The 14,102-nt window shown below is 41.3% G+C and overlaps 1 protein-coding gene across 5 annotated transcripts in view; it reads right to left on the bottom strand.

Annotated features, from left to right (window-relative positions):
* The window catches only part of LOC130211677 (adhesion G protein-coupled receptor L3-like), a 198,328-nt gene that overhangs the window by 38,623 nt on the left and 145,603 nt on the right, over positions 1–14,102 (bottom strand). For all 5 annotated transcript variants that reach the window (XM_056442598.1, XM_056442600.1, XM_056442601.1 and 2 more), the window contains exons 10-13: positions 13,095–13,133; positions 5,024–5,207; positions 1,523–1,645; positions 335–540 (exon numbers count right to left, since the gene is read on the bottom strand). In XM_056442598.1, coding sequence (XP_056298573.1) covers positions 335–540; positions 1,523–1,645; positions 5,024–5,207; positions 13,095–13,133 — 552 coding nt within the window. The remainder of the gene's footprint in view (positions 1–334; positions 541–1,522; positions 1,646–5,023; positions 5,208–13,094; positions 13,134–14,102) is intronic.

The raw sequence follows: 14,102 nt of genomic DNA, 5'->3' as shown, positions 1-14,102 counted from the left end.
TGACTGATATTTGTTCAAGAGATCCGGCTGGTATTTGTTCAAACTAATAAACAAAAACATACATCTCTAGCATCACCTTGTGTGCAATTTTTCACACCTCCCATTGAATAAGACGTCATATTAACTTAATTGTATTTGTCTGAGATGGGATTTCCACATTTCTCTTGCATTTCAGGGATAGAGAGAATTGCGATGAAAGGGTTCTATTAAGGATGTGCGTACAATAAGCAAGTGTGTTTGTGTGAAAGTAAGTAGAAAGAGACAAAAAGCCCATTAAATGCAGTCACTTCCAAGGAGAAACAAAACACATCTCTACTCAGAGACGGAAGATTACCTGTTGATGTCTAATGGTAAAAATGACAGGGTCGGAGAGGTAGACTTTGTTCAAGTCTTTGTTGATGGCAGCCGTGATCACCGGTGAGTTGACAATGAGGGAGTAATTGGTAGCCATGGCTTCGCTGCCCAGCTTCATGCTGGCATTCTCAGTTGAAAGGTAGGCCCCGATGTGTTTGTACAGCACGAACGCGATCCGAATCTCACCTGCAAGAAGACGAGTCGAGGAAAGCTGTCAGTCTTCCTCCAGGAACACGGGAGTAAAGAATACCCAACATGGGCAAACGTATTTGGACATCCCATGATTGTAGAACACACATGTTAGTTAGGAAGATAAACTAGAATAAATTACTCGTGTTGCTTTTGCTTACCATTTCTTCGAGCCCCTGATAAGCTACAACTCAAACTTAGCTGCTTGATACACAGTACAAGAAAATAGCATCAGCCTGCAGTGTATGGTAAATGTAGTTCGAAGGATGGAGGTAGCTGTGAATGGAAGCTGGGTCCTGCTGCCTTTCTTATAAATAATGTCTTTCTCTCTTTCTCACACACACACACACACACACCTCTTTCCCCTCCTGCTGCCTCAATATACAACATTGATATGAAAGAAAATTCCCGCCCCCTGTGACTGAACTCACTCGCTCAGATGAAAAGAAAATAATTTGGGTGCTACAACACCGGATAAACCACCCTGCTCTAACGATGCGCCCGGGCACGGCTGGACATAGACTGAGTCATCCAGCTGAGAGGCACCGGGCGCAGCTTGAGTCGATTCTGATTTGCATGGGTTGATAATAAAGTCGAAAGATGAGGCTGTATTGGTCCTGGAAATAGCTTTGTATTGTTGTCTAACTGCCTCATTCACAGTTTAGAGGCAGTGCTTGAATGTAACGACGTCTACAGCCAGGGTGGTGTTTGAAGTCCTGGAACGGTTCCCGTGCTTCATATGCAGCCCAATAAAGGATTTGGGTGGCAAATTGAAAGTAATTTACATGCATCTGTAATGAAATTCCCAAAAAAAAAAAAAAGTAATAGAACAGTATTCCTGTTATAGGCGAGTGAAGTTCTGTCCAGTACATTTCTGTTATATCACTAACCTGAATAACACGTAATGCTGTCGACAAGGCATGATTACATTTCAAACAGGGAACCGTTAAAAGTAGATTCAACCGTGTTGACGACTCACCATTTCTTCCGTGCTGCTTTAGCGTGTTCGCTGAGAGGTGGATCGAGTTGCCCTGTCCTCCAGTTTGTGGGAACTTCAGATCAGGCAAGTTCCCATCTGTGCTCATCCTTGCCACCTCCAGCTCTTCACATGTACAGAACAAACCCAAGCATCAGCGGTTATTGTTCAATACATTTGATTTTTATGATACACAATAGAAATAGTAGACATACAATCTGCTGTAGACAATAAATTGCACGGGGACAACATTCAAGGATTTGTCTACATTATGTGCAATATGGTTGCCTATTCACTGATTGTAAACAATCTTTTTATTTCATACGTAAAGTCTAACAAATTTGAATTTGTTCTTATTATTATCTTCAGTCACATATCTTCCCTCTGCTACCACCATGAAGTCACATGAAGATTTCATTGGGTGGTTTGTTCTGTTTGTTTTATATTTAACAATGTTCACTACAGTCAAAACCTAACAAAAAAATGCTTTCAAAATGCCTTAACAGAAGTTAAAGGTAACTGAACAATAATGCTTTGGAGTGAACCTGAACTCCTTGTGACTTATTAGCTGTCATTGCCATTAGGTTAAGACCCTACAATACACAGCCGCTAAATGTAAACACAACTTTAATCACTTCACTGATTCCAAAAGCCATTCTCCTACATAGCTGATTTTATTAATCCAAGCATCTCCAACGAGCAATAAATGCGACACACCCATTCTTGCCTCCCTTTCTACTCGTTCTATAGAGAGGAGGTTTGTGTTTTGCTATAAGCCTCCTAATTAAATGACAAGCAAGTGTTCAGGTTACATTGTTTCCCCTTAAGTTTGTCTTTGGCCTTTGAAAAAAAGAAAGAAAAAGAGGAGCAGAGAGAGCAACAGATACAAGGAGATAAAGACCAGCGACAGAAGACCAGCTCACTTCTGTGGCAGCTCAAACGCTGTTGTGTCTGAAGCAAGCTCCCAATTTATGTTTCAAAGACTCCGGCATCATACCAGAGAGGAAGATGAGCTGCTGATAGGAGCAGAGCTGACATTTTTGAAAAAAGCTAATTCCATCAGAGTTATGATTTTATGATACAGTTCCGGTTGATCAAGCAGTGGGCTCTAATCTCGAGTATTGGTGACCTGCGCAAAGTCTGGGCATTCCTAAAACTCAAATTAACTCCCGGAGCACTGAGACAAATCCACCGATTCCTTGCGAGGCAGAAGTACGGAAAACAAGTTGCACGAATGGCAAATTCCAAGAGATGACGTGAGCAGTATGGACTTACACAACTTCCATTACTGCTTCGGCAGATCATTTGTAGATTCAGATGACGTTGGGATTTTTCCACGAGGTTATCTGCAAGGCTTTTTCTTGGCCAATGCAATGGTCAATGATTTACTGAAGTCTCGTCATCAGATTGAGGTTTCCTGATAACCAGCAGAGACGGCAGGAAGTTAAATGAGCTTGTCCAAGGTGTTGGAACTGTGTAACCTATTCTTGTCTCGGACTGAAACTAATGCAATGTTACATTTTTAACAAAGGTGATGTCATGACCAATTCCAGCCGAAAGTTTTGGGTCTGAATAACATTTACTTTCCTCTTGGCTACCGTCATCTGTTTGAGAGGGTGGTTTCTCCGAACGCCATCAGTCCAAACATTTCACGGCATTCGCTTCTGCTATGGCAATGCTAATGGCAGTGATCTCTGGCACAACACAAAAAACATCTGGCAGATTAGTCTGCATTGGAAAATCTCCATCCAAGTGGAGGAAATATAAACTTCATTAAGCCTGATAAGGTATTCAGCTGACTATCTGATGTCAGTGGACTATGACACCTGTGTCTTTGCTAAAGGTTAGTGCCCACGGAGAGCTACACAAGAGGCCACGTGTAATCCTCTTTGCAACTAATGCCAAAATGTTCATAATTCAATGCCCAATCTTGTGATATGCGAAGGTATGCGCTCTACCGAGTGCCCATTCTAGTTAGCTGCTGCAGCGATTACTGATGTTAAAACTCCTCCTTGTTGTCCTTTCACTACCATGCATGGCATGAGGGATAGTTGGGGCCACCTGGCTGAAAAACACAAGCCGAGCAAACAGAGAGATAAGGTCCAGTAAACATGTCACCAGCACATAATTAAGCCGACGACGACAATGCGCTATAAAATCTCACTCCAGTTGGGCAGGCATCGTCTCATTCCTCTCTCCAAACGAGCACAGAATCTCCTTAATACCCACATGAACTGTGTGCCAGATACAATAAAATCATTTTATTCATTCTCCTTACGCTTCCTTCCTTTTTTCGTCTGTAGACCTATATGTTGAGGTTGCCATGGCAGCAGGAACTTAGAAGAGAAACTCCGCTTCTTCTGAGAAGAGGACGATACATCATACAAACATGTTTTTTTAATTCACATTGCCCGACTTGCCGCCCTGTGTAAGAGGTTGTTTAATTGAATTGTATTTTGTCTTTGTGAATGGCTCTCAATGTAAACAGATTTAAGAGCTTCTACCTTTCAACAACTGATGTATCCAGTTTTGAAAAGCTCAACAAGGGAAAATATTGATGACAGTTGTTCCATTAGCTGTTCTCACTTGGTATTTATACAGTGAGTAGTGAGTATTGATCTGAGTAGTGGGTCATTCTGAATAATAATTAACAAAAGTAAAAGTACAATCATTTGAGAACATTTACAGCTGACTGTCGTCAGACATAAGCAGCCCCGCTGAATTTAACTTCCTGCAAGGGAGAAATAATTAATCCAGTGACCACCACACTTGTTCCACCACCTATCAGTATGAGAGCACCCTGGATCAATACCTGGATGGTGAATGTTGTAACCTCCGTACAAATGGCAAGACCAGAATGAAACCCTTCAGACGCACAAGTGAAGGACGACATGGGAAACATCATGAAGACCAATCTAAGTTCTAAATAACATAACTGACAATACAAAGCCAATCAACTCAGCAGCTTGAAAAGAAATTAACTAAATTCTGTCCAAGATGGTTTCCTCATGCAGACAGACCAAATTAAAGTGCAATTTGTTTGCTGGCAAACCATTTTCATTGCTTCTGTAGCTATAAATTAAGAAGTCCAGATCTCTCCACCAATTGAATCAATCAGAATGATAATAGAAGTACATCTATTTAAATTTGAAAAGTATAATAGAGCCATTTTATTAGATTATTCTATGCCATGTACAGTAAGTGTGCGAGGAATCAGCAGGAGCAGCAGGAAGTCTCTATGCTTTCAACTGGGGGAACTGGAGAAAGACTTTGGTGCCAGAACAGAATGGTCAAAAAAACACTTCGCCCTCCGTGTTCAGTTAACAACTTTCATACGAATTCATGGCGTGCCATTTTTTTACGATTCAGTTCTAAAAATGTATTTTTTTTTTATTTGGGGGAAAAACAACCATTCCACCCATAGTATTCTCATATGTCTAAAAACAAATGAGAAATTGACAATAAATAACATTTTCATGTGTAGATTGCTTTGCCTGGACTCACGGATGTTGTCCGTGTTCTCTTGCACAATGTCCGTCTTCAGCAGGTTGTCAGCCAGGACGAAGGCCCCTTGCTCAACGGTGTCCAGCAGCATGGTGGCGGCCCGCAGCTGCTCCCCTGTGCTCAGCTCCTTCCATGCTGCCTGGGCCTGTGGCTGCAGCAGATTGTTGACCGTCTCCACCATCGCCTGGGGAGGGGGGGGGGGGGCAAATCATTCATTAAGTCAACAGAAGCCGAGCTGGCTGCTGGTGTTTGACGTGGTGATTTGGTAAACGGTGAGAGTGAAGGAAGTGAAATGAGAGTTCAGGACTGAAAAAGCAAATGCTTGTTCGTGTGGGAATGTGCAAGGGAGAAGCATGAAGTGGGTTTGCTTTCCACCATTTCTCAATTTATAATCATCTTTCTACCGAGCACTTTTTTCAAATAATTTACAAGTTCTGCTTTCGGACATGGATTGTAACTGTTAGCACCAACACCTGCATCTGTAATGACATTGTCGTAGTCGCTAAATTGCTGTTGTTACCATTTCCTTTTATCTAACTAGAAGCATAAGTAATCAGGTACGTGAATCAGAAGCAATGCTTCCAAGACTGGAGGCCAGTTGTTACATGACTTGAGGGGAGAGCCTTTAATTGTTGTGATTCATGCTCTTCCATGCAGACAATCCCAATACACAAAAACAACACAAGCAAAGAAACATTGAGACATGCCAATGGATAGAAAAGGTATATTCTGGTACCAACCATCTAAACATTTAAAAATGCCAAAGGCAAGATTTACGAATGGAATACTAATTGGTCAAGCAGACTCATTGATTAATTGCCAGTGCCACTGCGGTGACGTGCTAAATGAGCCTGACTGCAAGTGGAAGACAAGTTATTTCACAATACTTCATAGATATGTTGGTTTTCTATGTCTATAATATATTATAAAGAACTTAAAATATGTTATAATCCAATTATACAGCATCATATAATCATAGTTATAAGCACTGATAATGCTTTATAACAATAATCATAACGTATTATAAAGCATTGCATAATGACGTATGAAGGAAAATATCATAATACTGACATTTCTTTGAAAGGATCATTGTGTGTAAGTAGTAAGTACACATGAATTAAAGATGTAACACCTTTTTACTTTACTTAAAGCAAACACTGACCACTTAAGAGTTAATTAATCATATTACAGTGCATTGTAATACATTATGAATATACTATGTTGTATTATAACTATGGGAATTATAATGCACTATGGTCCTTGGAAAAGAACATGACAATGAGCTTGTAATTGACGTACTCATCAGTAATTATAAAATGCTTTATAACGTGTTGTGATTATGAATAATAATATTATACAGTGCTACAAACAGCTCATAACACACTAAAAGTAGAAGTCATTTATCTCTGAACCTCGCTTAGATCTCCTTTTTGATCAATGGATTATGAAAAGGAATAAGTTTTAGTACGACTCAAAATCAGCAGGGGGATGAAGCCAAAGGCGATAAGAGAAGTCATGTGCTCTAGCATATCATATTCATTCTTAATCAAAAGACTAACAAGCAAAAGTGTAATGGCGCCCCACAATTACCTTATAATGTAAAAATGTACGTTTGTTTCAAATCACTGTGATAGCAAGAGGAGACGGAGGACCGACTGTATTCAACTCGCTGGCAATGGAGGATCATTACAAACAGCACCAGCTGGCTTTCCCTCATTCAAAACATACCCTGCACACATTAAGCCGCCCACGACCAGACAAGACCGCACACCCACTGAGAGACTGACGCAAGAGCCAACACACACCTCTGCACCTGCTAGTATAGAAAAACACAAGAAAAACTCACAGGCGCACACACACGCACACACACACACACGCAGAGACTGTCTACCACATTTGATGTAAGTATTCATTATCTGAAGCCAATCTCCAATCACACCTTTTGACATTCTGCCAGAGGCAGAGGTTGCCTCACTCTCAATTAAGGAGCTCCTTTTCTTTAAGAAGTGACATTTATTTTCTCTTTTGTTCAACACTGCAAGATTTTTTTTTCTTTAGCATTTCTTACAACACTGAAATAATGGCTATTCTGGGAAAGGATTGATGGACTTGCAGAGGAAGCAGTCTCGCCTTTCCACATGCAGAAGAGACAAGGCAGAATGATAGCACACCCCAAAGAGTAGGTCAGAAACTTGATGAGCAGGGATTATACGATGGATAACCAATAATAATAATAATAATAATCTACATTTTATTGATCCCACAGTGGGGTTCAACCCATCCTTAGTTGTTAAGGAGCAGCGGGCTGCAGTGAAGCACCCGGGGTCAACGGGGGTTCAGTGTCTTGCAACTATGGGGAGCGCGGGGGTTGAACCAAGAGTGAGTAAAGCCACCAAGGGCAGGTCTACATTATACATCAAAAATGTATATTGTAAAGGTCAATTTCCTTAGAGGCCTTTAACATCGTCCAGGGAAATGCAATAAAGCTGACATTCACTCATGATGCATCATTTGGACATGCAATGGATTACCAAATCACTGTAGTGCAAATTATTCATTACTGGTATTAATATGCGTGTAGCATGCCAATTTTTCACTCATTCAAAACAGAGAAAGTGATGTTGATATCAAGCCTGTGCCATCTCCATGTGGGAAACCAGGATGCCTCGACTTGAACTACAATACACACACTATGGAAAAGAAAGAATGGTCTTTTCGTGTTCATGATAACAAAAGGAAAACACTTGTTGCCTTTGCTGCAGAGGAAGCAACCAAGTCCGGGACAATCACAGCACACTTCTGTGTTATTACGTTGTGCCCCTGAGAGTTTTGTTAAGCTGTCTGTGTTGCCAAAGATTGCCTAAGATCACCTAAGACACCGTCTGGGACATTGGGGATTTTACATTTTACAAAAGATGACAAAACTCTCACATTTAAAATGTTCTTTCTTGCAGATAGTTATACGAGGTACTTGATAACGCTCATGTCTGTACGGTAAATATGAAGGTAAGACCAGCAGCCAGTTGGTCTGTTTACATATCCTAACGTCAGTATTGTGTTAGTTGATGAGCTTTAGAGGTCATTGCTTAGCTAAGCTAACTCGCTCCTGGAGAGAGATATCGATCATCTTACCTAACTATTTCATTGAAGGCACTTGAAAGCCAAAGAAAACATTTAAAAACGTGTCCTGTAATAATGTAATAATAACTAAAAACAGCAAAAACATTCCCATTTTGAATGCTATGGCTATATTGTTGTCTTGCTGAGGCATAGATGAATAGATTGATACCCCTCTAATGTCTTCATGGTAAGTATGAAACCACAGCCAGCTGCCGGGTAGCTTGGGATGTTCACCCGAGCATCACACCACTGCCATCATCACCGTCTCTGCAGGTGAGACATCGGGATGGTGGCTTGCTGCTACCTTCCTGTTATTAGCACACTGCCACTCCATCTGTCGAATGGAGCGGCTCAGTCTACTGCAGCAAGCATGGCATTCCTATGCTGGAAGAAAAAAACCATATTCTGGTTCCTGGCAGACGAGGTCATGCTAATCGTGAACTGGACTCACTGCAGGAATGTTCCTCTTGGAACATGCATGATGACTGGGCGTGAAACGCTGCAGTGCACAGGCCATTTATACCGATGCAGACGGCAAGCAGGGAGAGGTGGACATTAGCGTGCGCTTGGCAGGAGTCCAAGCCAGCCTATGGCGTGTGTGCTTTTATCTGTGTGCTGATTGATGAAATGAACTCTGGGTCTGGGAAATTGATTCTGGCTGAGGCTGATCTCCCGCTCTTCACTTTCTGGCTTGCTCGTTGGGCGGCTTTCTGTGTACACCTGGTCCTCCTCCCTCCTCCTATCCTGTTCACCGGTTGGTTCCTCTCACTTGTTTTCTCTCACTGACGTTGAAGGCTGATCTCAAAATGGGGGGAAAAAACAACACACAAAAATGTTGTTCTCTGTGTCCTCTTTCTGACTCGATGTCTCTTGGCGCAGGTGAAGCTGTTGCATCATTTCTGTATTTCCTTTGACTGTTTCATTTGACCTGCCAGCCAAATCCTTCTTTGAAAATCACTGCAAGCTTCATGTTTAATATTTCATGAAACCTCCCCCCTCTTGGAAGTGGGTGGTTGTGTTTATGAGTTACTGACGGATTACCTGTTGTTTCCATGTTTCCATGATTGTGTCTCATGTGTTAGGTTTAATCTTACAATTGTAGCAGCCCTTGGGGTAAGAGGGCCGTCCTGCAACCGCAAGGTTGTGGGTTCGATCCCGGCTCTCCCCATTAGTTGCAAGTCGAAGTGTCCTTGAGCAAGGCACTGAACCCCCAGTTGCTTCCCGGGCGCATCACTGCAGCCCACTGCTCCTTAATAACTAAGGATGGGTTAAATGCAGAGAACTAATTTCCCCTTGGGGATTAATAAAAGTGTATATTTAATTTTATATGTATCAATGGCAGAGAGAGGTGGACTTGGAGACTTAAAGTGTCGTTTCCATAGCACTCACTCCGTCAGTCCGACCACGACATCCAGATATAAACAGTGAAGCTAATGCAAAAGTGCCGTAAACATGCATTCTTTCTATTGGTTTGCAAAGATACGTCTAAATGTTGATGAGACCATGGTCCTACTTCTCACTTTATTAACTCAGGAAACAATGTGAAGTTGAGTGTTAGGTCTCAATCGCAAGATTCAAATCATCTTCAACACAGCATGATATTCACTTCGTAAATGATGGCGCCAATGGGAGTAAAATAGGCAATAAAGCAAGGTATGCTTTCGGGTGTGTTTACCTTGTGATTGACAGGTTGCTACTGCCACCGAAGCGGTTAGAGATGACCATGTGTTTCACAGTGTTTTTATTTAGTTCTAACATTTTAGTCTCCTGAAGATGTCCAGGACTAAGCATCAGGACTTTTAGAACCGTACTTCACAAACCAATGGCTGACGTCATGATGTCTACGTCTACTCACAGTCTTCTATACTCAGAGTTTCTTTCTTTTAAAAAGAAACCAGAAATACAGTTATATATCCACTAACTATGTCTAGTCGCTACCATTTACTGTTGTTCAATGTTAACAAGCTGCACAGAGATTTCACATCAAAAGCCTTCCAGTCACTAAGTGCAGTCCATCTCTAGTTTCTTTGTTGGATTCTAATTTGAAACATTGTTTTATCTTGAAAATGATGACTCGTTTTAATTCTAAGGATTTTCTTATGCTAAATTATACATACGTGGGTTGTAACAAACAAACTTGAAATCCTGAGTGCTGGAGAAATTCTTCTGAATCCACTTTAAGCAGAAACGCTTCATACAGACTATTCAGGCAGAACTGTGCACTGCAGGATAGATGAAGAGGTCTCGGTAATGAGGATGTGGTTATCTTCATCTTTTAACAAATTGACTCCCAGGGAAATGTTATCATCTTGCTACATTCTCGAACAAGGAGCCTCCCCTCGTTTTGCCTGCTCTAAGGTCATCCTGCGCTGTGACACTCCCCCTCGTCATCTTTGCATGCAAAGGTGTCATTTTAATGAGGGGCCGGAACTCAATATCCTCCCTGTATCCTGGTAAGTCACACTCACTTGGCTCCCACAAGATATTCAATTGTGATATTATGTGTCGAAATGGCCTATGGATGGATAATTTAAACGTCTGCTTGAAAAAAGAAAAAAATCCGAAGAAAGAAGCCATTCAAAGCTTGTGTGTTTGACTTAAGCGACAACATGGATGGACCTAATGACAATAATTGAACCATAATGTCAGCGAATATGAACAAGATGCCATTACGATAGCCAAAAGTTGCTATTTTCATCATGTTTACTCAAAACCAAAGGGTGTAACAGAGAAACCTTCCTCAGGGGGAACATGGGGAGGTCATCACAATACAGTATGCTTTGTAGCTTTATGAAGGCCAAATCCTTTTGGGTGAATCAATATCAAGAGATACAGAAGTCGCAATAATTCATGATTATTTCATCTGCACCGGATCAACAGAGGCAGGGAGATTGCTGCAGGTTGAACTCTTTGTGAATATGTAATGGAATCAGCAAATCAAGCCGCTTCTATTCAAACTCCCAGATGATCTGAACAAGATGAAGACCTCCGTACCAAGTGAATTAAAGAGTCGTCTTGTTTTGTCATCTTGTTTACCAAAAGATAAAAGCCCTCAATCAAGCCGAGAATCCCTCTTCATCTCATTTCGACATCCACCTCAAGCCCAGCACTTTATTTTGGACGATGTCCCCCTTCACCACAATCGCACCTGCACTGACACAATCTGCATTTTCCCAAAGTGCTGTTGACGTCTGTTTTCAGCACCGTCTCTGAGCAGGGGGACAGCAGAGGCAGCTGCGCCTCTCATTTGCCTTGTATTCCTCTGATAATCCCATTCATGTCAACCACCAAGGGCCCTGTTGAAGAAAACGTTGCCCAATTTCCCTAATCAATGAAAGTCCCTCAAAGGTGGCAGTGTGTGCAGCCAGTGCCTGTGTTTATCCAAGAACACAGATGCTGCTCCATTATTCCGGATCATCAAGTGGAAGCTCCACACTGTTTGTCAACCAAGTGAGGCAACGCAGGAGAGGAGGAGGTGCACAGCCCAGCGGTGTGTATCGTCGTGTATGGTAATGTACAACATATTCTCAGTCTATACTACACTATGAAACATGAACCCAGATGCAGCCGTAAAAGCACAAGGATGTGTGCAAATCAATTTGGATCTGTTGGTAATTTTCTTTGTTTTCACGTTCATAGAATGGCAATACTGCTCGGTCAGTCCAACACTTCATTCCAGACTGAAACATCTTAAAGATAATTGGATTGCCATGAATTTAGCAGATATTCAGATCCTGGAACCCAATAACTACGAGGCTGACATTTTCATGTTTTAATGAAATGTCTCCCCTCTGAATGAGTGGTAATAAAATCTAGCGCTAATATATGTTCAGTTGATTCTGTGTTAATTAGCATATGTTAGCATGCTAACATGGACAAAGCTCTGAGAATTAGGTTGCCAATAGGAGTCTATGGCAGGGAAGAATATAATATTCAGAATTTAACTCCATAGACAATTGGCATTTGTAGAGAAATACAGAAATAGGATACCAGCAACCTTATCCTATGAGCACCGCGCACTCACAAACCCATCTGCACATATTAGCAAGCTCGGCCATATGAAAGCATTCCAGTTTGCTGTCATTTGCACCATCACATAACAATCCATAGCAAAGGGCCTTCTGACATGCCTCAGAGGAATCGAGGCAAATAAATGTTGCTGAACATGAGCACTGCAGAACATTCATATACAACAACATATGCCTATAATGTGCAGGTTTATAGGAGCCATCTGTATGGCACACAGGAATGTCAACATATTCTATAGTTATCTTGTCAAGGTAGAAATGATACTGATGCCAGTTAGTATGTCACCCCAGGGATAACAAAATAACTCAGTAGCCCGAGAAATAACTGAGGGAAGCAATAGACACCCCCTTAAATTAGGACACGCATGTATTATGCATCAGGGAGAATCAAAACATGCCGTGACTGCAGCTGACTTTGTAGTTACAAGTTGAGTCGCTGGTATAATGAGGTCACTTCTTTTGGCTCTTAAGCATTTGCTGAGAGTACATCACATTTCAGTGAGCCTAATTTATGGTTGATGCTATCCTCTTATGTGGGTTATTTCAGGGGAAAGACAATTTGGTTGCGTTTTCTTTAATGATTGAGACCCGGGAGAAACCCACAAAGGATAAATGGCATTTTAAATAATGAAATTATCAGCCTCATGCTGAGACCAAACATACAAGGGGAGGTGATAGAATATATTGACATACTGTATACAAGCAAGGTACAATGATGACAAATTAACTGTGCGTTTGAGACACTGATGTTCACTTGAAAATAGTGAAATTTGACTCATTTTACTAACATTTGAATATACATATATAGTTATTTCCACTTAAAAAGGTCAAACTTCAATGACAAGTTAAACATGTAAATAGCAGTACAGTTTTCACAATGATGGAATGGAAAGTGGGGAAGGGGATAAGTTTGGTCCAAATACCTGAACATAAAACCGGCAAGAGCGCTCTCTTTTCTGCAGCTGCAACCCAAAGGAAATGCAAAGAGTTAGCAAAGGTCATCAATTCAAACAACATAGTGCCTCTGTTTTAGGAAAAAAAAGCATTTTATTCTTGCAACAATCACTTTGTGAATTGTTTGCAGAGTAATACACAAAGAACATGAATGATACACTATCATAGAAAAGCAGTGACATGAGACATGCTATACATTTGGGAGCATGCCTCTGACACCGGTAAATCTGATTTCAAGGTTTTTTGTTTAATTGATTTTTCACTTAAGAAGTTCTCTGAGAACTCCGGAGAGCTATTTGTCTGCCACGGTTGAAGGGGAGTTAGTGCTGACAACAATTAAGCAAACCTGAAAAATGACAGGAAGCTCAAGCTCGAAGAAAGGCTGTCAGCGCTCCATGGAGAGTGGATGATTTTAAGTGAGTTCTGATATAAGCAAGGTAGCCAACATTGCTACTATGTGGTTTAACAGTACCACGATAAACCCCATGCAGATTAGCTCCAAAGAGTACCATCTCCCCATAAAGGAGCTTCTTGCTGTTCATCACAGCCCACTCTTCTGGAAACGCTTCTGTCCGTACCGTCCGCCAGCAACCCTTTGATCATGAAAACGAAACTGATCTCACCGTTTGCCAAACTCAATCCGCTCATTGTCTGCTGGCAGAAAGCATTTTTGCTTCGCTATCAAAAAGGAAAATCTTTAATTCGCTTGGCTCTTTGCAGATTGTGTCAAAATGATAGAAGTCAGGATGTAAACATCAGCTACAGCGGCGAGGGAGAGTTCTGTGATCTCTCACTGGCAAAGGACTTTGAAATCAATGGAACGATATTGACAGTTTTCTTCCCACAGATGCACCAAAACGAAAGGACAGCGTATATATAGAGTACAGAAAATTATAAATCATAAGTAATCCCATGACCTTTAGTTACTGCCCTTTACAAGAGAAGCTAAAGACTTCAATAGCAATCGCAACCAGAGC

This window comes from Pseudoliparis swirei, chromosome 21 (assembly GCF_029220125.1).
Source record: "Pseudoliparis swirei isolate HS2019 ecotype Mariana Trench chromosome 21, NWPU_hadal_v1, whole genome shotgun sequence".
In the NCBI taxonomy this organism is placed as follows: Eukaryota; Metazoa; Chordata; class Actinopteri; order Perciformes; family Liparidae; genus Pseudoliparis; species Pseudoliparis swirei.
Note: the sequence above shows the minus strand (reverse complement) of the source record. Positions and strands in the feature narration are given on the sequence as shown.